At 46.4% G+C, this 27,125-nt stretch overlaps 1 protein-coding gene across 7 annotated transcripts in view; it reads left to right on the top strand.

Annotated features, from left to right (window-relative positions):
* Window positions 1–27,125, top strand: part of ZFAT (zinc finger and AT-hook domain containing) — a 190,268-nt gene that overhangs the window by 94,646 nt on the left and 68,497 nt on the right. For 6 of the 7 annotated variants that reach the window (XM_038555582.1, XM_038555584.1, XM_038555581.1 and 3 more), the window contains 3 exons: window positions 653–802; window positions 2,833–3,006; window positions 20,191–20,279. The exons of the other annotated variant lie outside the window; for it this stretch is intronic. In XM_038555582.1, coding sequence (XP_038411510.1) covers window positions 653–802; window positions 2,833–3,006; window positions 20,191–20,279 — 413 coding nt within the window. The remainder of the gene's footprint in view (window positions 1–652; window positions 803–2,832; window positions 3,007–20,190; window positions 20,280–27,125) is intronic. 7 annotated transcript variants of the gene reach the window in all.

Genomic DNA, 27,125 nt, shown 5'->3' with positions numbered 1-27,125 from the left:
CTGTCTTTGACCACTTTGACCACTGAGCCACCCAGGTGTCCCATGTTCTAGAATATCTTAAAGTATGTCTCACACGTATGTAACTTCCTCATAAAAGAACGTTGGATGCATCTCCAACTAATCGGTGTCTTTTGTAACATAACCACCAGGTCACCATTAAAACAAACAATTAATGGTAATTCGTTATTCCCATTACTGTTACCTAGGATTAGTTCATTTAAGATTTCCTCAGTCAATACAAGATTGTTTGAATCAGGACCCAGACATTTTGCCTTTAGTTGTTATGTCAATTGAGTTTCTTAAATTCTGTGGGACACCCCACTCCACTTTTGTTCTCGTGACAGCGACTTATTGGAAGGGACTGGATTGGTTTTTCCTGTAGGTGATTTCATGTCCTGCATTTGTCTGATGGTGCCTCACAGTATTGTTTCTCCATCCCTCACATTTTATGCTTATGGATATTTAGATCTGAGACTTGATTAGATTCCGGTTTAATTTTTAGGCAAAAATCCTACCACATGACTCCAGGGGGCACATCTTGATTGGTCACCTGAGTGCTGCTGGGGTTGGCCAGGGCATCCAGGCAGTCTCCTATGTCTCTCGGGAGCCTATCCTCTTTGGCTTCCAATGGACCCCCCTGCTTTTCTTCCAGAGGTGTCCATGAGCACTATTTCTGAGGTTCTCGGGAGGAGGGTTCAGCTGAAAGGTCTGATTGGGAAGCGAGCCATGAAGTGCCCATACTGTGATTTCTATTTCATGAAGAACGGCTCAGACCTCCAGCGTCATATCTGGGCTCACGAAGGTGAGTACTCATCTTTCAGGGTGGAGCACCCTTTAGTTTTGTGCTTCCATGCTTCATGTGGGGAGTACTTTAGGAGGAAGCTGTATCGCCTTGTGCCTTATAGTTAGACTTCTCCAGCTTACTGAGAAATGTGTCCACAAGCCAGCTAAGCTCAGTGATTTTAGTCACTGCCTGTTGAGTTGCAAATGCAGTTAGCAGAAGTGTGCAGTTGTATAGCTTCCGTTGGAAACGTAGTGAAAATATAGTGAAGTGTAATGAAATAAATTCCCATGATGTCTGTGCTAGACAGTGAGCTTCAGAGAACAGCACCGTCTTCATCACCTTGGTAATTGATGCCCGCTGCAGGGTGCTGGCACGGTAGGTGCTGAGGAAGTGTTGGTGTTACAGGTGAACAAAGGTGAAGAGGACAGCAGAGAGGCCTCTGGTCCAGTGTCATGGAGGAAGAATCCAGAAGGCAGGGGAGTTGCATGGAGATGAAGTAGCAGAAAGAGGAAGATAGACTGTGATTTTGGGGTGCTTGCCTATGAAGGGAAGCTTGGGGAGCACACTCTAGGAATTTGGGCAGTTGGAGGTCAGGAGGCTGCTGGAGATAGCAGGCTACCAACTTTGCTTCCCACTGTAAGGATGTGGCTCTCCTGGGGTTGCAGTGCAGAGCCAGGAGCCTGGGGAGCCCTTCTGGACTCGTGCCAAGGTGAGTTAGGAAGCTGGCATGCTGCAGGCAGGAATACAAGAGGGTTCCTGGAGAGGGTTTCGACGGCGAGGAATAGAAACACCTGTTCTCAGGCCTTGGGGATGCACCATGAGGAAGAGAGAGGTGAACAGTTCAGTACTTGATGGTATAGGGACCCAGACAGGATGGCAGGAACGGAGCTCAAAGCCCAGGTGGGAGGTACTGTTTATTTACCACCATGCATGCACCTGCGCTCTGAACTCTGGGCATACCCCGTAGCCTTGTTGAAGCCTTGGCTTCCTTAACCACAGTCTTGGGTCTTGTAGACAAGGTCTGAAAATGCTGAGCACACTGTGTGTCACATCCCCCACCCCATGCTCAGTGTCGGGCACAGCATCCTTCTCCCTGTGCATGTTGTGCTAGGTGTCATGGCCTTTTGCTTCATGGACGCGGCCGCAGGGGCCCTGGACGGCGGCCGCAGGGGCCCTGGCTTCTCAGCCTCAGAGCCCCTCGGTGTGTGCTCCAGAGTAGGTCTGCAGTGCGCGTTTGTCTAGTGGAGGGGGAGCAGCCACAGTTCCAGCCATTAGCCCAACAACAGCCAGCGTCCTAAGGCTCTGCTCAGTTTATGAAAATATGCTCTTGTGTCTGATCCTAGGTATCCAATCCCATTGATTTCTTTTTTTTTTTTTAAGATTTTATTTATTCATTCATGAGAAACAGAGAGAGAGAGAGAGCCAGAGACACAGGCAGAGGGAGAAGCAGGCCCCTTGCAGGGAGCCCGACATGGTACTCGATCCCGGATCTCCAGGATCAAGCCTTGGGCCAAAGGCAGCGCTAAACTGCTGAGCCACCCAGGGATCCCCCAATCCCATTGATGTCTGCACAGATCCACGTTTACTTTAATTCTGGTCAACTTAACTTCGTTCAATTGAATTTAATGAACATGGCCTACAGAAACTGCTTGGAGTCTGTGCCCAAGAGGAATTCCTGGACTAAGGGGAGAGGCAGGTGTGGACGACCTGCAGTGTGCTATAGCAGTTCTGATAGAGAATTCCAAGAGATGGGGACACATGGGGACACAGAGAGGGAAGCAAGGGGACTGGCTTGGGCCAATCAGAGAAGGCCACATGCTGGAGGCTGTGGCAGGACAGGGCACGGCAGTTGGAAGGAATGCCGTGGATGAGAGCATGGCAAGGCATGTGTGCAGTGTGTTCAGGAAGGCACGTGCCCTGCTTTGTTCAACAGGGATATGCACGTATGTTCTTGGGACACATACGCATGTGCACACATAGAAGTAGGTGTGTGTGTGTGTGTATGTGTGATTTTGTTATACATGGATCTGTTTTTCCTCCTCTGGTAGGTGTGAAACCCTTCAAATGTTCTTTGTGCGAGTACGCAACTCGAAGCAAGAGTAACCTCAAGGCTCATATGAATCGTCACAGCACTGAGAAAACTCACCTGTGTGACATGTGTGGCAAGAAATTCAAATCAAAAGGGACATTGAAAAGTCATAAGCTCCTTCACACTGCTGACGGTAAGTAAATAACTCCATACCATAGTGCGTTTTTTTTTTTTTTTTTAACCCTCTTGAAAGTGGGATGTGAAGCTGACGTTTCAAGTCCAGCAGAAGCAGTGGATGTGTCTGCAGGCCAGAAGGAGCGGGGTCTTCTAGAATTTCGATTTTGATCAAGGGCAGAACTCCCCGTGCTCAGGACTGGAGCCGTGTCTGACCTCCACTGTGCATGGGCGGGTGGATGGCGAGCGGATGCTGCTCCAGGGAGTAAGGCACCCTCAGAAGGCCTTGACCTGAAAGTTGCAATCCTCTTCAGCCCTCTAGCCCCACCTGAGCCTGAGGGGCATTCTGATCACACCTGACCTGAGGCTTCCAAGTGGATGCTTGTCATCCAAGCAACTTCAGGGTTTGATATTCAGGCCAAAATGGGGCTCAGTTTAAAATACCAACAATACTTGGGCAAATTTGACCTTGATGAAGTACACTTATGTTGATCTCTAATTTCATTCATTCGTAAGGAACCATTGATTGAGTTCTTACTACGTCCCAGACATGCCTGGGGTATAGGGTAGGTAAGGAACAGTTGCTGCCACCAAGGGCTCTATACCCCAGTGGGGAGGAAGAGAAGCATGCAGGCCGGGCTAAAGGTGGGTGCTGTGATGGAAGGGGGCTTGGCAGCCCTGGGGAGAAGGAGAGGTGGTGGGCAGTGGTCACAGTGGCCAAGAAAGTCCCTGAGACGAGCAGAATAGAGGGAAGAAAAGCAGAATTGTTTTAGGAAGACAGGCAGCTAAACCATAAGAGGCCTTTAACGTTTTTAATTTTCTTTTAAAAACCCCAATTGTGGGAAGGTCTTGTCAGTATTCTATGTAATGAGATTAGTAAACCATATTCATAAATAAAACAACCAGATGGCTGTTTTAGCACAATTATATACAAAAATTGGAATTCACCCTAAAAATCAAGAGTGATTGCAACAATTATTTTTGATTTCCGAACTTAGGGGATGACATAGCCTTTAGGTCCTGCCTTTATTTTAAGAATGTTCTAAGGAATCCATCCTGTTGTGTGTGGGTGAGCTTGAGGGGCTTGTAGGGAGGCCACAGGCTTAGCTCGGCTTCATTAGACTTGAAGATCCAGGGCTTTCCTAGGCTGAATGAAGTCCAGGGCCATAACTATGCAGATTTAAGCAGTGTGCCGTAAATAAGAAAATCCATAAGCAAAATAATTAAAAACTCAGTGACAGTAAAGCAGTTTTGCCCTGAGTAATGAAAGCATTAAATCATGTAATTATTCATGAATTCTGTACCTTCGGAAACAATACGCCTTCCTGGTATTTCTTGACGTGGAAGCACACGAGTCACAGAATCCTGAAAAATACAGTGCCACTATTTTTACAATACAAGCCACTAATGACAAGTGGTTGTCCTCAGTGCTGGAGGCCTGGGGTGTCCCCTGGGCTGTGGTGGCCGGGGCGCTGTGGCCTCACGCCTGGCCCAGAGGTCTGGGTTCTGGCCTGAAAGGATTCACGGAGGTGGGGTGTGTGTCTAATCAGGGGCGTGGATAGACCGTAGTTGGATGTGGAGGGGAGGGCTGCGGCGGGGGTGGGGGCAGCAGTATCATGGCGGGCATGGCAGTGGGCAGTGACACATGCTGCCTGTCCCACCTGTCACTTCGCTCCCTGAGCTCTTCAGCAGGAGAGGGAATTCGGATGGGCAAAGATGGTGTGTACTCAAAGCGCTAAGACAATCTTCTGGAAGGGGGGAAGGCTTATAGGCATTATGAAATATTTTGTGACAAAACAGGAAATTTGGATTGTTTTTCTCTCTCTCTCTTTTTGTTTTTTGTTTTTCTGACATTTTAGGGAGTTTGAGGTATTTGTAAAGTCATGTGTTGTTTTCAGACACTCACCAGTCTGGGAAGAAGGGCATCATGCCTTAGGTGCGGTGAGAACACGACCAGAATGGAGGGGCCTGCTGCCTCAGTGCGCCACCTTTCCACCCCATGTGGGCTTGAGTTTGGCAGGGCAGGATAAGGACACGACACCTTGACACCCCCTGGGTCTCTCTCGACCATGCTGTGATGAGGGCCAGTGTAGCTTCACCCGGTCTAACTCGGGGGTGGTCCCTATTTCCCCATGGTTACGAGGACTCACCATGGTCTCATGTTTTCTCCAAGACCAGCTTGATACGTGGTGTGCCCAACCACATCCTGGGTGTCCCAGCTCCAGGGACGGTCTGCTCTGCAGCTGGAATCAAACGACAGGCCTACCTTTTTCCTTTCCGTTTTAAAAAAAGCTTTGAAAAAAGTTGAGTTCCATCTCCTACCCACTTTTTTGGTGCACTCACATTTTATTTGGATGGTTCCTAAAAGCTCTTTGTATCTCAGTGGTTTGACATACTGTGCACGTATTTCCCTCTAACTCAACATTTGCCTTTATGTTTTGTTAGCCACATGTTTTTATATACAGAAGTTTAAATAACCTTGCTTATTTATTTATTTATTTAGATTTTATTTATTTATTCATGAGAGACACAGAGAGAGGCAGAGACACAGGCAGAGGGAGAAGCAGGCTTCATGCAGGGAGCCCCACATGGGACTCGATCCCGGCTCTCCAGGATCACATCCTGGGCCGAAGGCAGACGCTAAACTGCTGGGCCACCCAGGGATCCCCACCTTGAATATTTATACTTACAAGTTTTATCCTTTATTTTTTTCTCTGTTGAAAGAAACCTCCCTCATCTTAGGGGAAACTTCTTTTGTAATTTCTTCAAGTTTTATTTTTGTAGTTTATAACATTTAACAATAGTTAATGTAGTTTATAACATTAAACAATATTCTTGAAATTTATTTTGGTGTGTGATGTGTGGTAGGGATCTTACTTTTTTTGTTTTTTAGACAATTTTCAGTTACTCAACATATTTATAGAGAAATCAGTCCTTTTCATTTTATTTTGGAATACCGGTCTCTGAAGATGCTGGGCACGTTCTGAGATTTTGGTCTGTTTCAACAATCTCTGTTTCTAGTATGTTGTTTTATTAGGTGCTGTTTCTATAACTGATTTTATTACACACACGTATGTTACTCTCTTTTCTTTTCTATGAACGTCTCTTAGTTTTTCTCATTTAGTTATTATTTCTTTGGATAAATTTTGAAACTGCTTGGTCAAGATAAGAAAAATACCTTCCAAAAAAAAGAAAAAAGAAAAAGAAAAATACCTTCCTCTCCACCAAAGGAGGACACTCTCTCCTGCCCCAGGGATGCCCCTGTGAGCCATGTGACAACATCACACGTCCTCGAGTTCCTCAGGGAAAAGTGCTGCTACTCAGGGCTTGGTTGCCTCGATGAGGCTGTTAGCCTGGAAGCATAGAATTAGCTCCTTACTTGGAAGCAAACATTGCTTTAAAACCTGCCTGGGATGACTTGGTTTTTAGTGTATCTGTTGTATTAGTAGTGATTCCACAGCTGGTCCCCTGGAGAAGCTGTGTGGGGTAGGTAGAGCTACGACGGAGGCCTGAGTTTTTGAGTCTTGCTTGCCTCTGCCTTGTAGGGTGTGCTTGGTCAGGTAACTTTTCTGAGCCTCAGTTTCCTTCTCAGTAAAACAGGGATCATGATAGCCCTGTGTCTTCTGGGCTGGAGGGTCAAATACCAGAAAGTGCCTCCTGCTCACCTGGGCCCCACCTGCCCTTCTGGCTATTTCTTCTGGGGCTGCCTTAGCTCTGACCTCCTGCCCTCAAAGCCTGCACACTCCTAGGCTGACGTCTCCCCGGCCTGCCCATGCTTGCACACTGTTTCTGTGGAAGGCTTCCCAGCTTCTGTCTCCAGCTCTGACTGCCCGCTCAGCATCTTCACCTGCATATCTAGAAGGCATCTAAGCCTATGCGACACTTCAGCTCCTCATCTGCCCCTGACCTGCGTCTCCTGCCAGCCAGGGATCCCCAGACTCGGAACAAACACAGTAAAGGTTTTAGACTTGGAGTGCCATGTATAGTTCCTGCCATATATTCTTCTTCTTTTTGATTTGTTTTGTTTTCTTCCCACAAACCTTGAAAGCTGTCAAAGCCATTCTGAACTCCCAGCTGTGCAGAAACAGACTGGATTTGGCCCGGGGACCACAGTTGGATGACCCCTGACATACCTGTGTTGGTCACTGGCCACTCCTTGTGGTTCACTTGGGTCAGAAACCTCAGGTCATTCCCGACTGTCTCGTTCACACCCTGCCAATGGCCTGTTAGCAACTTCTGTGTGTTTTCCCTTAGTTTCCCTTTCTGGCACCCTCGTGGTGTTGTGTTTGTCCACCTCATGCGTCCTTTCTTGCTGTGGCCACCTGACGCTCTCCCTGTCTTTGGTCTTACCCCCGCAGTCAGCTCCTGGACAGTGGCCAAGCCACAGCCCGGTTGATTCTCCCTCTCAGCCCCCCATCTCCTCTGCTCTCCCCTGACCATCCTCTTTCTAGACACTTCCATCCCCTTCCTGTTCTCCTACCTGCCAGGTCCCTGCCCTCTTGGGCATTTGCCTTCCTTCTGCTGCCATGCTCTTCCCACCGAGTCCCTTACAGCCCACCAGCCCTCTGCATCATCCAGACCCCGTGAGTCCCTTAGGTGTCTCTTCCTGCCTTCTCTGTCTCGAGCGTCCTGTGTAGTTTGTGTCTGCCATGGGACTTCTCCCCAGTACCTTCAGGCTTTCTTCCATCTTTTTTACTGTTTCTCCTTAGACTTCTGTGTTCTGTGCATTATCATTTCTTTGTTCGTGACTTTCCATGTCTTCCACAAGACTGTGAGCTCCCCAGGCAGGGACTTTGGACCTACCACATTTGCTTGGTTTTGTATCCCAGGTACTTAAAACAATGACTGGCGTACAGTAGGTACTCAATAAATGTTCGTTGGTTGAATGAGCAAAACAAACAAACAAACAAACAAACAAAAAATGTGAAGGGCCTTGCAGACAGTAGTTGGGATGTAGAAACACTTGAAAAGTGCCAATTATTTTCCCCACCTCATCCCTCAGTTGTGTTACATCAAATGCTTGTGAGTTGGAGGTTGTAAAATACGATGGAAGCACTTACTAGTAAAGGAATCTTCTTGGGTTTCTCTCAATGAAGTGAAAGGAACTGAGTAGCCTCCCCTTTTACCTGCTTGTGAATCCAACTTTTCACATTTCAGGGCTTCTTTGAAGTGATGGGTCCCTGTTTGCTCATCTTGTTTCCCAGAGGAGCTCATTACTGTGCCTTAGAAGGGAGAGGTCACAGTGGGCAGAGGTTTCAGTTCAAAGGTTTGCCACTCAATATGTCCAGAGAGAGATGTTGATCTGTAAAGGGCCCAATTAAACCCTTGGGGTGTGTGGCGGCGGTATGAAAGAATTTCATGCAAAAATCCTGCTGTAGCGCATTTTCCCCTTTTTGGCTTTAAAGAGGGCCTCCGCATGTGTGGTCTAGGCTTTCCGGGGATCCCGCCACCCCCAGCAGATGGGGCAGGTACAGGGGCGCCGTGCCTTGCTGTGACATATTCCAGCGAGAATCCCCAGTCAGGAACTAAAAAGCTCTCTGAGGAGCGGTGCTAATTCCTTCGGGTCCCCTCCTGCCCCATCCAACCTGCCCTCATACCCTTGAGTTAAGATGTTTTCTGGTAAAACGTAACACAGAGGGATTCTCCAAGCTTCAAGCACTCTTGTGCGTGTCATAATTAGACAAGTCGAGCGTCGAGTGTGGAGCTGAGTTCTGAGTGGAGGAAGCACCATCCCCTCCCCGCCCCCACTCCTTCAGTTTGTGATAAGAGGTTCCACAGTGACACGTGGAAATATTCTAGGAGCTGGACGTGTGGAGTTATTTTTCTCCTCTTCCACTCTGCAAGCAGAGTCCTTGTAGGATAGAGTAGCCCCACTTAATCCGTAGTCTCTTTACTTCTAGAAACACACATTCTAGAGCCAGGAAGTTAATAAATGGAAAATTTGTATCTGAGCAGCCAGCTGGCCTTCCAAGTTCATATACAAGGCTTCGGTGAGCCTGGCCTCTGCACAGGATCCTTGTCCCTCTCACCCTGGCGCTCAAGGTGAAGGGATGGGGTGGGCATGGACACAGTGGGCTTCCATGGCTTACCCTTGCCGGCCGGTGTCTGGGTGATGGGCAGCAGCGTGCAGGCCGACGTCAGTGCCCTTCTGCATGTGCCTCCTGGCTGTGTCCACCTGAAGGTCTTCTCAGGTTTTATACACCGGAGAAGTAACAGCCCGTAGAATAAAAGGAACCATATGGCTTTCTGAACAGTCCCCTTAGACTACTACACAGATTTGTGTGTTGAATAAGGCTTGCGGACCTAAAACCTCAGTAGGGTAGAGGGGTCTCAGCGACAGATTGCAGATACCAGGCCCAGCGTCTCTGACCTCAAGCCAGTTGTGGTGCCCTGCCCTCTCCCATCCTTTTCTCTGGCTCTGGGCCGCCTTCTCTTTCTTCCCATGCCGGGATGCCGATGTCTTCCTCCTTGTCTTGAAACCGATATCTAATTACAGAGAACCATCCGTCTCTTAAGTCTGCACTTGCCTGGAGTTCTGCCGTTAAAGCACAGAGGCTGAAGCCTTCAACCGTATTTTTATTGCCGTAGCTATTTCTGTCCTGATTTGCCATTGTACAAAGTCCTGCAGATGCTAGAGCTGTGGAGATGATGCTCTGCACACTGCCGGCTGCAGCACGTGTTACGCTTTGTGGGGAGCTTTTCTTACCTTAGGCAGCACACCCCGGTGTGCCAGGCTATGTGGGGCGGCGGTAGGGCAGACCAGCTTGGAGCTACTTGCAGCCCGTACGACCTTGAACCCGTGCTTCGTGAGCCCCGTTCATTTCCTGTGGCCACTGTAACAAACGACCATACATGTAGTGGCTCGAATCAACAACAGACTTACAGTGCGACAGCCGTGGGGCTCAGAAATCTGAAATCAGGTTGTCAGCAGGGCTGCATTCTTTCTGGAGGCTCTAGGGAAGACTCTGTGTCTAGCCTTCCTTGTTTCTAGTATCTGCCCGTCTCCTTTGCCTCTATGTTCAGAGGCAGCAGCAAAGTCCTTCCAACCTGGCTGTCCCTCTGCTTCCATGATTACATCTCCTCTGTGACCCTGACCCTCTGTCTCCCATAAAGACCTTTACAATTTCATTGAGCCGATCTGGATAATAGAAGGTGATCTAGCTCAAGAGCCTTAACCTGGTCACATCTGCAAAATGCCTTTTGGCATAGTAGGTAATAGGCTCTGGGGATTGGGACCTGGCTATCTTTGGGGGAGGGCACTACCGACTGCAGCGGGGTTGTGGGAAGATTATTACTTGGGTTCATATTAAGTGTGTCAGTTCATTCTAAGTGTCAGGTGGATGTGCCTCTTCTCCTAGTGGTCAGTGTTGTCATACTGTCAACACAGGGTGGACACAGCGTATTTGTAGTGCTTCATCATCTGTGTCATTTAGGAAAGATCCACTTCTCTTCTCTCAGATATTCTCTCATTAGGAAGGCACAGTGCAAGAGTTAGTATTTAAAGAGTATCAGTGTTGAAAAAGGTAAAGTCAGTGTTCTGATAAATTTACTTATGCAAAATATCACCGTTTGCAGTAAGACTGGATCAACAATCCTGATAGGATCTTTTCACCCTCATGCCTCTAGATATTCTCACTAGTAATAGTTCTGATTTATGCAAATTTCTTTAAGTATTTTAATGCCCTTTCAAGTTTGAGGTACACATAAAATTTGATTTGGCAGGAGTGATTTCATTTAACAGGTTTTTAAACAAGGTGCCTTAAATTAGAAGAAATTGTCCATCGCTGTCTTTCTTTGTGTGCTGATGGACTCCAAATGCCAGAAGACAAAGGGCATGGTCTTATTTTCACAGGATGGTTTGAGATTTTTCTACCATTCCACCTCTCCCTAGTTTTATATAGAGCTCTATTTAAAGTAACCAAGCAGCTGGAACCGTCCTCAGGGAAGCTCATCGAGGAGATGAGGGTGTAGTAAGACACAAAGGAAGCTGACAGGTGCTATGCATTTTCTTTTTTTCTTTTTTTTTAGTTTTTTGAGATGTAATTGAAGGTGTACAGCATAGTTTTGGTATAGTGTATATATTATGAAGTGATCACCATAATACGTTTAGTTAACATCCATCACAGCACTTAGTTACAAACTCTCTTGTTATGATCAAGTATTTTTTAATTTAATATATTTGACATATAACATTGTATAAATTTAAGGTGTACAATGTGTTAGTTACATGTTTATATTTATATTATCATATGTTGCCTTTATAGTAACACTGTATTTATCACATCTGCATTATAATGCAATATTGTTGTGTATATTCATTATATTGTGCATTAGTTCCCTATGGCTTATTTACTATGTTGCAAACTTGAGCCCTGCGACAACATCAGTTTTTCTCTCTTCATCCCCTGGTAGCCACCATTTTACTCTGTTTTTTTTTTTTTTTTTTCCCCCAAGTTTGACATTTTTACATTCCACAGAGGAGACAGTGCTTGCCTTTATCTGACTTACCTCACTTAGCGCAATGGCATCGAGGTCCATTCATGTTGTTGCAAATGGCAAGATATTCTCCTTTCTCATAGCTGAATAATATTCCATTGTTTACCACTTCTTTACTATCCATTCATCCATTGATAGCATTTGTCTCATTTCTGTGTCTTGACTATTGTGAACATGGGGGTACAGATAGCTGTTTGGAATCCTGTTCCTTTGCATGTTATATACCCAGTAGTGGAATTGCTAGATAGTAAATAGTAGATGGTATGGGAGATCTATTTTTAATTTTGGGGGGAAGCTCCATATTGTTTTGCATGGTGGTTGAACCATTTTACATTCCCACCAACAGAGCCCTGGAGTCCCCTTTTCTCCACATCCTCACCAGGGTACTGTGTGTTTTCTAAGTGCTGGTCACCAGGCTGGGGGCTACATATATCCTGGAGGGAACCCCCCACCACCACCACCAATAGCTGCCTGCAGGTGTGGGATAAGTGCTGCTCCCCTCTACATGGGATAGCCTCCTCCTGGGGCAGAGTGTGCAGCGAGGTTGGTGCCCCACTGGCTCTCTGGCCCTCCCTCTTGCACATTCATCTTGTCCTCCACAGAAGGAAACCCAACAGGGAGGGCAGTCCCACATCCCTCGGGGTTGGGGGTACCTGTCTTCACCTAATTCAAGGCAGAGTAACAAGGATTTCTGTTTTGCCCTCCAAATCCTGTGCCCTCTATCCTAACATGACAGGCTGGGTAAAGGGCACATCTCAGGATTCCTGGACACCAGACCCAGCACTCTCCTCTGCTGTCTGGTGCTGCTTGATTTCAGGCAATGTCCTGGCACTAGGTCCAGCCAGTGTTTCACAGGTCAGAGGTGAGCTTCATTCCATCAGCAAGTCAGCCGTGGAATGCTGGCCGAGGAGCTCACATTACCAGAGAAAGACTGCTGCCAAGGGAAAGTGGAATGCAGAGGGATGAACAGAAGGAGTGGAGGTGACCTTTCCACCCACTCCCTTCCATCTTCGAAGAGGACTTGTATCAGATCACACCTTTTGTGCTTGCTTCGGCAGCACATATACTAAAACAGATCACACCTTTTGAGGGAACTAGGAGCTGGTGGTGAAACACTGTGTCCAGAATGGGCCACAGTGTCTGCAGTGGAAAATCTCCAGCCAGCTCGGCTCTCAGAAAGATGCAGAACTGAGAGTCGGGGCAAATAGTGCCAATGGTATCTTTTTCCTTACCCCCTGCACCAGCAGCCAAGTACTCCGCAGACAATGATGCCTTTGAACACGTTTTCTTTCTTGAACTATTGGGCACGAGTTTCTGAGCCCCTTTTGGGGAAGGTAGCCTGTTTTGTTCTTGTGGTGGGGTCTTTTATCCCCTTACCTTTTTAAAATTCAAGCATTATACACATGCAAAAAAAGTGTGTACTTGGTAAGGGTACAGCCAACTGGATTGTCACAAAGGCATCTCACCTGCATCCCCTCATCCCAGGGTAAGACACAGGACATCACTAGCCCCTCTGGAGTCAGCCTTACCCTCCTACCAGCCATCCCCTTCCCTCCTCAAAGTAGCAGCTGCCTGGAATTGGAACACTGTAACCTGATCTTGCCTGTCTGAACTTCACCTAAACTGATAGGATATGTGCTCTTTTGTGTCTGCCTTCTTCCCTTTAACATTATTTGTGAGGTTCATCTGGGTTGTTATGATTTTGACCTTTAACATCTAGGCCTCTAGGTCAGGTAAGAAGAATATCCTACCTAACTGAGGCTCCAAATTCTGTGGATTGTAGCAGGGAAGACATTATTTCCTGCAGTTTGCCGCCTTCACTGTTTTTGGCAGTGTTTTTGTAGTCAGCTGGGAGTGCTTTCCTCAAGAGTGTTTCTGCAGAAGGTGGTATGGTTCTGCTTTCTTTCTCCTCCTCGCTGATAGGACTGGGCTCAGAATGACTTTTGACTGTTTGCCAAAGTTAGATTGTGCCTCTGAAGACAAGAAATGACTCCCTCGGAGATTCTTCACCAAATTAGGCCACTGTCTTCTCTTCGTGAAGAAGACGGCAAAGATGCCTGGTCAGAAGGAGTGCCGTAAGTCAGCGTATAGCCAGGCAAGGCTGGGGTTCACTTTAAAAGACAATGAATTATCTCAAAGTTCAGTTCAGGAACCACTGATACCATCTTATGGTTTCATGTTGAAAGATCTGTCTTGTTAATTGTATTTCCTAGGAGGTGGGCTGAGACATCCCAGCCTTTCAGTGATGGGATGCTAATTTATCCAAAATCTTGTTCTTTTGCCCAGAAAACAGCATTTTCTGTTTCCCCTTAAAACAGCAGTCACAAAGATCTAATAATACCTTCCTGTGAGAGTGACCACAATTCTGTTACCAAACATAAATTACTCTTTTAAAAATTCTTTTTTGGGGCATCTGAATGGCTCAGTCTATTAAGTGTCTGACTCTTGATCTCAGCTTAGGTCTTGATCTCAGGGTCATAAGTTCAAGCTCCATGTTGGGCTCCATGCTAGGCATGGAACCTCCTTTAAACAAAAAAAACTTTTTCTTTTTTTTTTTTTTTTTTTTAAAAACTTTTTCAATCATCATTCATGTTCATGTGAAAAGATTACATAGTTGTAGTTAAAGTAGATATCATCCTCATAGCCTTAAAATTAATTATCGTAATTATTGTTCATTGCTGTAGAGTCCTTGAATATTACATTTAGAGGTTGTGTAATGTCCCATGATGGTGGTAGGGGGCCCATGTGCTGCATAACCATAACTTATTTTCAGACGGTGTATTATTTTCTGTTTTCTCTTCATTAAGACTTACTTGCAAGGAGCCCTTTCTTGAGTATGAACTACTCCTTCCTGTGAATTAATTCCATAAGGACACATTTCTGGGAGCCAGGTGGCTATTTTGTCTTGGTGGTTTTAATCATGGGCTACACTGCCAACTTGCTGCTTTCAGAAAATTGTGCCAGAAATATGAAAGTGTTCTGGCTTAGCTCTTTCACATTATTAGAAATGGTCAGTGTCTTGATTTAAGATGTGTGAGATCTTACCGTGTTACTATGATTTTTAGTTATTTGATAACTCACAACTGAACAGGTAAATTTGAGAATTAAATGGATGGACTGAGTTAATTTGCATCAACATTTATATTGTTTCCTGGTTCATAGTGCTGTATGTAAGTGTTTTCTATCAGTGGACTTCTTTTGATGAATTTAATTAATCCTCTGTTGATGAATTGTTCACATCTTGTTTTTATGTGTTTGCTTTCTGGGGTCTTGGTGTTTTATACTCATGCACTCACTGGTTCATTCAATAGCTATGTTTGTTGAGACTCTTTTGTTGCACTTGATAGAAACTCATTTGAGGGCGGTGAAGCAGGAAAGGGGCCTTTGTTATCATGGTACCTGGGGAGCTTCTAGAGACTCCAGGGCTTTGTGTGTTTGGTTACTCCTCCCAGAGTCTTCACCTCCTCTTCAGGCTTGGTGATCCTCATCTTCCTTTCTTAGTTTGGCTCTCACGTCCTCACAGAGGCCTGTTTTTGTTCCATTTCATTTCCTGGTGCCTGTTGTGGGGAGAGAGGGAGTGTGGCTCAGTTGACACCCTGTTGTGGCATCTCCTATAACTCACCACTAGCCCTGCAACCAGTGAGTGCTCACCACTACACACAGGGACACAGAATGAGAAGTGTACCATCCCACCTCCAGAGTACCCACAACTCAGCGAAGGTGCCAGACTGACCAGCTGGAGATGAATCGATGGGCCACTCAGATACAACAGTAGATGATATAAGAATAGTAGAACAAAACCAGAAAGCTCCTGCTGTCATGAAGCTAAATGATAAACAGGATAAATCAATACAATATATGATACAGTACAGTTGAGGTATGACACTATCTCAAATGTTGAGACCCATGTAATAGGAAAATGAAAATAGGAATATGAGACAATTCACGTTCAACACGAAAATGTTATGAGATGAGGAATTCCAAAAACGAATCCATAAAGGTGACTAGCTATAAGTGGGATGGTGGTGGGATCTGGGAAGGGCGTCCCAGGCCCTGGGAATGGCAGGTACAGAAGTCTGGGGGTGGCAGGGGTGTGCTGTGTTCTCAGAGTGGAGTATGTGGGGGGGGGGGGCAGAGGAGGTTGCTTGTGAGCTTAGAGGAGTAGCAGGGAGCCCATCATAGGGGGTCCTGTTAGCCCTTGCAGAGGTTCATAGTTTGCTGGGGTAGAGAGAAGGCCAGAGCAGTTGCAGGGGGCAAGATGAGGAAGGCCTTCTATAGACTCTTGCACTTTATCACTTTCCCCTGCTCTGTTATTATTTTTTCTGGTTAAGGTATATTATATATAGGTTGGCTTAATTAGACCCATCCCTGAATTGTCCCTGAGAACGCCAGGGAGGTCAATGGGATGGGACTAGAGGGGCACTGCCACAGCTGTCCTGAGTGGCCATGGTGTGTCACCTGCATGGACCCTCCAGCATCATCTCATAGGGGCTACTTCTCAGGTGTTTGCTGCTCACTGTCTGAGTCCTTCCTTGGATCACACAGGGGTTACCTCCCCACGCTTTTAATAAAGCCACCAAGTTGCAGAGAAGAAAGAGCCCAGTGTCACCCAGGGCGAACTGGACAGAACTAGAAGGAACATACTTCTTCCAGTGGCCCTTCTTCGGTACCCCTTTCTAATGGGCCACCCTCTTGTGCAGTGGCCTTTATGGTACAGATATGTCCATTGCTGTTATAAATTTTTTGTTCTCTTGGGGAATTTGTGTCATACCCTTACTAGTGAAAGGATGGTTACATGGCTCTGAATGGGAACTTTGGGGTCCAAATCCAGGCTCTGCCACTGACCATAACCTGGGAGTTGCTCAGATTCTTTTTTTTTTTTTTTTTAAGATTTTATTTATTTATTTATGATAGACATAGAGAGATAGATAGATAGAGAGAGAGGCAGAGACACAGGAGGAGGGAGAAGCAGGCTCCATGCTGGGAGCCTGACATGGGACTCGATCCCGGGACTCCAGGATCGCGCCCTGGACCACAGGCAGGTGCCAAACCACTGAGCCACCCAGGGATCCCCAGTTGCTCAGATTCTTAATCCTAGGTCCTCATCCGTAAGAGGGGTGAGCACTGTCTGTCTCTCCAGGCTTTGGGGTGCTTGGCCGAGGTCATAGGCATCAAGTTGTAGCATGGCTGCTGGACAGTAGCTTGGGGGATAGAGCTAGCCAGATATGTTATGTGAAAAGTGGATGAACTTTTTTTTACAAAAGTCACCTTTTTTTTTTTTTTTTTTTCTTTTCCTGGGCTGTGTGATCCAGATACAGACACTGATATACATTGGCCAGCCCTTTGAGGCCACTCTAGCCTCGGGTAAATACTACGTTTCCCGCTTAGTTCTCAGGAGTGTCTTGATAGAACACAACGGATAGTCTCAAAGCATTGCTCTTCTGTGATTAGTCATGGATCTCCATTGCATTATTTTAATTAGGCAGCAAAAGATTGCATCAAGTGCTCTCCTAGGCCTGTTTGATAGAGGCTGTCCGTGGTTGCTGAAACATTTATAATATTTATTGCCCGGACTTTGAGGCTTCTTTATGGGTGGCTTTTAGGAGGTATGTTCTTTCCCTGTCTCTCACAGAACCCTGGGAGTATGTCCATAAAAGGCTGACTCTTGATCTCAACCGTGATTCCATTTATTCATTTCAGAGTACCTTATTTAGCACTTAATCTTTTACTGGCTGAGCAATGTCTATTGGTAATGAGTGAAAATACGTATCATTTTGGGGGATGGCTCTATCAGCTTTCTTCCCCCTACTCTGGTGGTGCAGAACCCAGCACCATTTTGCTCAGGCTGCCTGGCACAATGATGATGCATTTATGTGCGTCAGAAATCAGTGGAGAAGTATGGGTGGCTGAGGTTATATCCAAGATGTGTAGCAATGTGCAGCCCTGTGTTTGAAAAAAGATGACACTATATTTAAGAACAAGTGTCCAGGGGGCAAGAAATATGAATAATGTCTCTAATTATGACATGTCTGTCTTACATATGAAAAAGTTTTCCCCATACTTAGGACTTGCAAGATTAGTAGAATCTAGAATTTGGGGTTTGTTCATCTAGAATGATAGTGTCTTTGTATTAATGTATTTATACTATTATTTCTCTTTTGCTATTACTATTGAAAGTGTTATTCATGTAAGATACACAGAATTTTAGGAGTGCCTGGGTGTCTCAGTTGGTGAAGCATTTGCCTTCAGCTCAGGTTGTGATTCCAGAGCCCCACGTCAGGCTCTCTGCTCAGCAGGGAGCCTGCTTCTCCCTCTCCCTCTGCCCCTGCTCGCTCTGTCAAATAAATAAATAAAATCTTTAAAAAATGACATATAGAATTTCCTTTCTGTTCTTTGCCCAGTTCAGTTTAGTAAAATGTATAGAATGTGTCCAGTGTGCGCCCTGCACTCAGGCGCTGGGGGTGCGAGGCTGAATAAGACACAGTCCTTGTGGGCAGCCAGGGCAGCCCCAGGCTTGTGGACAGGTGGCAATGCTGCACAGGTGGGCATGGACAGAGCACATGGAGAGGGTCTCTGGGAGCATGACGGGGGCTGACTCCTAGCCCAGTTGTCAGAGATGTCATTCAGCTTGAATTGTGAGTTACGGTGAAGAATGGCCAAATGCTGAGAGGCATTGCGCCCCAGGTCTGGAAAGTATTAGCAAAGGCTTGGCAAAGGCCAGAACTGAAGATTTTTGTGTCACAGAGCCTCACATACAGAGGGGAAGGCAAACCAGAAGTCAGAGAAGAAGGGTCAGGTGGGGGGGGGGGGGGAGTTGGTTTGGTTCTGTAGGGCTTTCTGTTCCATGGTCTGGAACTTCATCTCTGTTCTGTGGTTGGAGTCCTTGGTGGGTGTGCAGGAAGGGCTGTGGGAGAGTTTATGTGTCAGATCATCTGGATGGAGGCTGGGGCATCCACATGGATGGATGATGGATGATGGACCGAGGGAAGGAAAGAGAGAGGGTGGGTAGGTGAGTGGATGGCTGGTTAGTGGATGGATGGATGGCAGATGGATGGGAGGGTTACCTGAAGTCAAGGAAGTCAGTTTACAGGCTTTCATCCTTATCCAGGAAAGAAGTCAGGAGGGCCTAAACCAGTGGGGAGATGTTGAAACAGAGAAATAGAGAAATATTTAGGAGGTGAAATCAGGTGCTGAGAATCTGAGATGAGTACAGTTGGAGTCATGGAGATGCTGAGGAGGCTGTCAAGTCTCTGACTTCATGATCGGGTGGGTAAAGAACTGGGAAGGCTGGAGCTGGGACCCATTTGATGGGAAAGACAGTAAGTCCAGGTCAGCACATTTGGATCAGAGGCCAAGCAGATGGTTGGATACTCAGATCTCAAGATCAGGGAATGGTAGCGGATGTAGAAGAAGGAAGAAGTAAGAGTAGAAGGTATAGATTTTGGCATTAAAGGTTTACAGAAATCCCCAGGGGAAGGTTCTATGCAAGGATGCATCTAGAAGGAGAAGAATGGGACTATGAGCAGAGCATTGTGGAATGCCGGCGTATGGAAGAAATGGATGGGAGAGGATGCCTCACGGACACTAGATACCGGCCTATTAGCAGAGCCGTATGCAGCATCGTCCAGAAGAATGCCGACAGAGATCCACCATCAGCTGGGCCTCATGGAGCTCACTGGTTTCCTTGGTGAGAGCAGGTTTCTGGTGACAGGTGCCATCAGCCAGTTTTCATCAGGTTTGAGAGGATACAGGGAGGGAGGCTGCAGGCTGCAGAGGGAGACGGCTCTCACCCAGCCCGAGAAGGCAGGATGTACCAAGCCCCTGGGAGGAGCCAGTGTTTTCTGTGGTGCCACGTGCAGTGGCTGTGCCCCTGTTTCCCCGAGAGGCTCGCACCCCTTAGAAACTGCTTGGTGAACAGTCGACAGCTAGCAGAAGTCGGGCAGATTTATATTTGATCGATATTTGTGCTATTGCATGTCATGGTTTCACTTGTGCTAACCAGGGAGTGAAAAATGTAGCATGCCCGTATGTCCATTAATTTGTTTTAACAAATACATCGTGGGCCCGTTCATCCCATCAACGAATGTTCACATGTCACTAACACGTGAATCCTCTTAAAAGAGCAGTGTGTTCCATTTCTATGTAGCTCTGTTCTCACATCCCCTCACGTCGGCCTTGCACGCTCCTGCCTGGGTTAGGCGGTCCCAGCACAGATCTTGCTGCCTTGCTGAGTGGCATTTTGCCTTCTCCTGGCTCTCGGGACAGCGCAACACTCTTGGTTGCCCTTGATGCCCTGGCAGCTGCTCCAGGGCCAGTGCTTGTCCCTCCCTGAGACCACATGCTTGGGGTCCTGGAAGGAAGACCCAGCTCCCATCTCCTGAGCACTGGGATCCACACCTCTGTGCTCCCCACATGTTCTCTTTCCTCCAGGCAGCTGGACACACCCTGACTCTCTGTAGGCACCTGCTCCAGCATCGCTGCTCCTGGGGCTTCCCAGGCAGAGCTGGTTGTTCTTCTCCCTCTACTGCAAGCCCCCCTTCTGCTGCCACCTGTAGTCAACAGGTGTCTGCGTGTATAGGCTGCTCCCCCAGGGGCTGTGCACTCCCATCCGGCATCATTGCACACCTGGCTCTGTGCCTGGCACTTCATTCACACATAGGAGCCATTAGCCTCATGTGACACTCACCTTCTCCTCCCTTCTTTCCAGGGAAGCAGTTTAAGTGCACGGTGTGTGACTACACAGCGGCCCAGAAGCCCCAGCTGCTGCGGCACATGGAGCAGCACGCCTCCTTCAAGGTGAGAGGGCTCGGCACGTGGTGTGCAGGTTTGCGGTGGAAGAATCTTGCTTGTCCAAATGAAGGTGTCTTATTTGGGGGGGGGGGTGTTCCCCTCACTCCCGGATCCCCTTAGGTAGGCTGCATGGAGTCCAAGGTATAACTCACTTCATGGCGTGCTCTCTCCTTCCAGAAGTAGCATGCACAGCTTCTCTGTGATTTGGAAACCAGGTGCAGGGGGGGCACATGTAAGAGCGTGCAGGCTAGAGAAAAGGCCTGCTCTTACTCTTAAAACCTGGAGGGATTTAGAGGAGAGGATGTGAGCACTGAGGATGAGGGGGTGGGCCTTTGGGTCCCGGACTGCCTCGGGTCAGTCCCCTGGTACAAGAGGCATGACGCCCAGCTGGAGAGCTGGAGGTGGTGGTTATGGGGCGTCCTTGGCAGTGCCCGGCACATTGCAGGGGCCCGGGAGATGGTGGCTGTCTGTATTCGTGTCATAGCTGTAACTGAGATCCCCCGAATTTAGATGCTAAATATGCACCTGGTGGCCGCTTCTGCTGCGGTCTTCGACAGTAAGACCTGTGCGTGGTCCTGTGAATTTGTTTGATAAAAATGCCTGCCTGGTGCTGGCAACTCAGTCCTTCAGATTGCTGCTGCTGCTGCTGCTGCATCCACACAGGAAAACGGAAGGCATGATGCTCTAGAGTGTTTGTTGAAATTGTGTCCACTGCTGAATCCTGGAGAACATAGAATGTGGGAGGGGCTGTGGGGCACCACACTCATGGTTGGAAGTTATTGATCACCTGCCGTATGTCTGTACTGTGCCAGGAACTTCACTCCTGTCAGTGCTCCCCTCCCCCACAGTGGACACTGTCATCTGTATCTGACACATGGACCCGAACCTCAGAGTTAGGTACCCAGTCCCCTAGTAGGCTTCCTGGCTGGACCTGTTACCATGCTGACCAACCTGTGCTGTCACCACTTTGGAGGGGATGAGGACTCTCCCATCAGCAAGCTCTTCTGAGGTTTCTTAGGCAGGACTGGCCTGTCACCTCATGGCAGTGACAGTGTCTTAGCAGGGAGCTTCTTGAGTGCCACACAGACTTTGTACGTGATCAAAATGAAGAGCTTTATCTTGCATTTCGCAGCCACAGATGTGCTCCTTTGGGGGACCCTAGGTTTCCGTAGACTAGCACAGTAGGTGCTAAGAGAACAGAAAGCCGAGGCAGCTCTCACTTCATAGATGGGCAAGTAGGACCTGGCCGGGTTCTTTATTGTCCTCCCATCCCAGAATTGGAGCTACACTTTTCATCCTGGGTTGTCAGCACAGGACGTCTTCCTTCCCCAGCCATACCCGAACAGTCTCTCTGCCCCGAAATCCTCATTGTTCTCCGGCTCAGATCTGTGGAATCTTTGGCTTGTGTGCATAGGAAGTGGATTTGGGGCTGTCACCTTCGCATGTAGCTCTCAACCATTTCCTGCCATCACACAGCTCTGTCAGTTTTCTGTTTACTGCTCTGCTATCTCCAACTTATAGCTTGAAACTACACAAGCTATTGAATAGTAGAGCATTCCAGCATGGGTCTCACTGATCTAAAGGCAAGGTGATGGCAGGGCTGTATTCCTTCTGGAGGCTCTGGGAGAAAATGCATCCTTGTCCTTTTCTGGGTTCTGGAGGCCACCGACATTCCTTGGCTTTTGGCCTCAGTCTTCCATCCTCCAAGCCAGCAACGTACCATCCCACCTCTCTCCCCTCTGCTTCCCTTCCGTCTTTCACCTGGGAGGACCCTGGTGATTTCACCTGTGAGCCCATTGGATGCCCCAGGAGAACGTCCTTACCTCAAGGTCGGTTGATGAACAACCTCAGTTCCACTTGTAGTCGTAACTTCTTTTTGCCACATGAGCTTCTAGATCTCAAGTCGTGTTTTGCAGGGACATTATTCCACCCACTGCATTCCCCCACTCTGTTTTCTTCCTTTCACATCTACTCCGTGGTAGAAAATTCTCACCAAAACCTGAAAATCCATAGTCTGCATGCTTCCAGGCTCCCTCTGCATACCAATGGCGAACATTCCTAAGAAACCAAGCCTCTCCTGTTTCACTAATCCTACACAAAGCATCAAAATCTTCACACAGACACTACTAACTACTGCAGTTGGCCTGCAAGAGGAAACCAGTTTGCTTTTCTAGATGTGGATACATAATTTGCAATATATAATTTGTGTCAGGAAACACTGTAATAAGGGCAAACTCTTGTATTGCCTTTTAAAATTACATGTTGTTATTTATATATTTATTTTAAAGATAAAATTAATATGTGTTTACCATGTAAGATTTGAAAAGTGCTTTTCATTCCCTTTGTCTGCAGAATTTTTGGGTATGTTATTTTTTTAGGCCTAATTGAGGTCATACTGTAAATGAGCATTTTTGGGTGGAGATTAAAACATCAGCTTTACCACCGATAAAGCTCCTATTAAAGAATGTAGCTTAAATGAGTGGCCAGATGGTTTGCCAAGAATACTTCACTTTTGAGTTAGAATAACCTCCCAGTCAAAGGCAGGGCTGGAGAGCCTGCCTGATTTGAACATTATAAATATCGCCCCCCCCCCCCCCCTTTTTTAAATCATCACTCCCTGGGCATTTTTCCCATTTCATGAAAATATACTTACTGTAAAACTAATTCTAATGGCTGCTTTAGGATGAGTATCATAGTTTAATTACCCATTCCCTCATAATTGGACAGTTTGGTCCTTTGTGGGTTTTGCTGTTACAAGTGACTCTGCGATGGACATCGTCATGCCAAAAACATTTTCAAGTCATCCTAAAATTGAAAGGACTATAAAGCATGGGGTGAAGCCCATCAAACCACTGAGAATTCACAAGCAGTGAAGGTGTTATATGTGCCTCTTGCAGCCGTAATTAAAATGCATTCCCGAGGGCGGAAACAACGCTATCAATCTTGAGCAAGTGCCAGAGAAGATGCACCAGAAGAGCTGCCGCTGAGCCAGGGATCTCCCCACCAAATGGGCTTGTTCCCTCCCCCTGGCTGTTCAGCTCTTTGCTTTCTCTCAAATAAATAATCCCACACGCTGCTCAGTGAGGCAGTGTGATTGCAGGAGGGACTCACTCACCTTACAGTTTTCTCTCTCTGTTGGGCTCCTGTGACCCCACAACTCTGTTGATAGAACTGTTCTCAATTATGGGGCTGGGTGACTCAGTGGTAGTCCCCCTACACATTAATCAATGGTGGCTTTATTTCACTTGCAACATCTTTATTCTAACATAATTCTTTTTTTCTTACAGATTTTATTTAATTATTCATGAGAGACACAGAGAAAAAGGCAGTGACATAGGCAATGGGAGAAGCAGGCTCCCTGTGGGGAACCCAATGCAGGACTCATCCCAGGACCCTGGGATCACGCCCTGAGCCAAAGGCAGATAGATGCTTAAGCACTGGCCACACAGGTGCCCCTATTTTAAAATAATTCTAAACTCGTATGTAGTCCGTCGGATTTCCAGGTGCTGTTCCCCCATCTTCCCTTCATAATAGCATCATCTTTAACCATAGTGTTGTTATCAAAACTAGGAAATTGGCTTTGGTATTAACTAAACTGTGGGCCTTAGTTGGATTTTACCAGTCTTTCCCCCCCGCCCCTTTTTTAAATTAATCAAGTATATTTAAAGTAGTTTTCAGTTCACAGTGAAATTGGAAGTACAGACAGTTCCCGTAGACTGTCTGGCCCTGTTTCCCACCCACACCCTCCCCCATTGTCAACATCCCCACCAGAGTGGTACATCTGTCACAATCGAGCCTATGCTGGTACGTCATACTCGCCCAAGGCCCTGGTTCTGCATCAGGCCTCCATGTTGGTGCTCTACATTCTGTGGGTTTTGACAGATGTATCCTGACACGTATCCACTGCTCTGGTTCTCCAGCAGAGCCATCTCCCTGCCTTGAAAATCCTCTGTGCTCCACCTGTTCATCCCTCCCTCTCCCTACTCCCCTGGCAACCACTCATCCTTCTGCCGTCTCCATAGTTTTGCCTTTTCCAAAATGTCCTAGAGTTGGAATCCTACAACTTTTCAGACAGGCTTCTTTCACTTAGTAGTATACATATAAGGTTCCTCCCTGTCTTTTTAGGACTTGATAGTACACTTCTTTTTAGTGCTGAATAATATGCCATTATCTGGATGCGCCACAGGTTCTTTATCCATTCACCTACTGAAGGACATCTTGGTTGCTTCTGAAGTTTTGGCAGTTAGGAATAAAGCTGCTTCAACACTGTGTGCGGGTTTTGTCCGGACCTAAGTTCCCAACTCCTTTAGGTAGATACTAAGGAGCGTGATTGCTGGATTATATGGTAGGAGTATGGTTAGCTCTGCGAGAAACTGCCACACTTCTTCCTACATGGCTGTACCATTCTGCATCCCCACTAGCAGTGCCTGAGAGTTTCTGTTGATCCACAACCTCATCGGCATTTGGTGTTTTCAGCATTTTGGATTTGGGTCCTTCTAATAGATGTGAAGATGATACCTAATTCTTCTAATAGATGTGAAGATGATCTAATAGATGTGAAGATAATACCTCATTCCTGCTTTAATCTGTATTTCCCTGAAGACATAAGCGGTGGAACATTTTTCATGTACCTGCTTGTCATCTGTATATCTTCTTATTTTTTTATTTTTTATTTTTATTATTGGTGTTCAATTTACCAACATACAGAATAACCCCCAGTGCCCGTCACCCAATCACTCCCACCCCCCGCCCTCCTCCCCTTCTACCACCCCTAGTTCGTTTCCCAGAGTTAGCAGTCTTTACGTTATGTCTCCCTTTCTGATATTTCCCACTCATTTTTTCTCCTTTCCCTTTTATTCCCTTTCACTATTATTTATATTCCCCACATGAATGAGAACATAGAATGTTTGTCCTTCTCCGACTGACTTACTTCACTCAGCATAATACCCTCCAGTTCCATCCACGTTGAAGCAAATGGTGGGTATTTGTCGTTTCTAATGGCTGAGTAATATTCCATTGTATACATAAACCACATCTTCTTTATCCATTCATCTTTCGTTGGACACCGAGGCTCCTTCCACAGTTTGGCTATCGTGGCCATTGCTGCTATAAACATCAGGGTGCAGGTGTCCCGGCGTTTCATTGCATCTGTATCTTTGGGGTAAATCCCCAACAGTGCAATTGCTGGGTCATAGGGCAGGTATATTTTTAACTCTTTGAGGAACCTCCACACAGTTTTCCAGAGTGGCTGCACCAGTTCCCATTCCCACCAACAGTGTAAGAGGGTTCCCTTTTCTCCGCATCCTCTCCAACATTTGTGGTTTCCTGCCTTGTTAATTTGCCCCATTCTCACGGGTGTGAGGTGGTATCTCATTTTGGTTTTGATTTGTATTTCCCTGATGGCCAGGGATGCAGAGCATTTTCTCATGTGCATGTTGGCCATGTCTATGTCTTCCTCTGTGAGATTTCTGTTCATGTCTTTTGCCCATTTCATGATTGGATTGTTTGTTTCTTTGGTGTTGAGTTTGATAAGTTCTTTATAGATCTTGGAAACTAGCCCTTTATCTGATATGTCATTTGCAAATATCTTCTCCCATTCTGTAGGTTGTCTTTGAGTTTTGTTGACTGTATCCTTTGCTGTGCAAAAGTTTCTTATCTTGATGAAGTCCCAATAGTTCATTTTTGCTTTTGTTTCTTTTGCCTTCGTGGATGTATCTTGCAAGAAGTTACTATGGCCGAGTTCAAAAAGGGTGTTGCCTGTGTTCTTCTCTAGGATTTTGATGGAATCTTGTCTCACATTTAGATCTTTCATCCATTTTGAGTTTATCTTTGTGTATGGTGAAAGAGAGTGGTCTAGTTTCATTCTTCTGCATGTGGATGTCCAATTTTCCCAGCACCATTTATTGAAGAGACTGTCTTTCTTCCAATGGATAGTCTTTCCTCCTTTATCGAATATTAGTTGACCATAAAGTTCAGGGTCCACTTCTGGGTTCTCTATTCTGTTCCATTGATCTATGTGTCTGTTTTTGTGCCAGTACCACACTGTCTTGATCACCACAGCTTTGTAGTACAACCTGAAATCTGGCATTGTGAGGCCCTCAGATATGGTTTTCTTTTTTAAAATTCCCCTGGCTATTCGGGGTCTTTTCTGATTCCACACAAATCTTAAAATAATTTGTTCTAACTCTCTGAAGAAAGTCCATGGTATTTTGATAGGGATTGCATTAAACGTGTATATTGCCCTGGGTAACATTGACATTTTTACAATATTAATTCTGCCAATCCATGAGCATGGAATATTTTTCCATCTCTTTGTGTCTTCCTCAGTTTCTTTCAGAAGTGTTCCGTAGTTTTGAGGATATAGATCCTTTACATCTTTGGTTAGGTTTATTCCTAGGTATCTTATGCTTTTGGGTGCAATTGTAAATGGGATTGACTCCTTAATTTCTCTTTCTTCAGTCTCATTGTTAGTGTATAGAAATGCCATTGATTTCTGGGCATTGATTTTGTATCCTGCCACACTACCGAATTGCTGTATGAGTTCTAGCAATCTTGGGGTGGAGACTTTTGGGTTTTCTATGTAGAGTATCATGTCATCGGCGAAGAGGGAGAGTTTGACTTCTTCTTTGCCAATTTGAATGCCTTTAATGTCTTTTTGTTGTCTGATTGCTGAGGCTAGGACTTCCAGTACTATGTTGAATAGCAGTGGTGAGAGTGGACATCCCTGTCTTGTTCCTGATCTTAGGGGAAAGGCTCCCAGTGCTTCCCCATTGAGAATGATATTTGCTGTGGGCTTTTCGTAGATGGCTTTTAAGATGTTGAGGAATGTTCCCTCTATCCCTACACTCTGAA

The sequence above is a fragment of the Canis lupus genome, chromosome 13 (genome assembly GCF_011100685.1).
Source record: "Canis lupus familiaris isolate Mischka breed German Shepherd chromosome 13, alternate assembly UU_Cfam_GSD_1.0, whole genome shotgun sequence".
Classification (NCBI taxonomy): domain Eukaryota; kingdom Metazoa; phylum Chordata; class Mammalia; order Carnivora; family Canidae; genus Canis; species Canis lupus.
The sequence above is the reverse complement of the archived record's forward strand: the minus strand, read 5'-3'. Positions and strand labels throughout refer to the sequence as shown.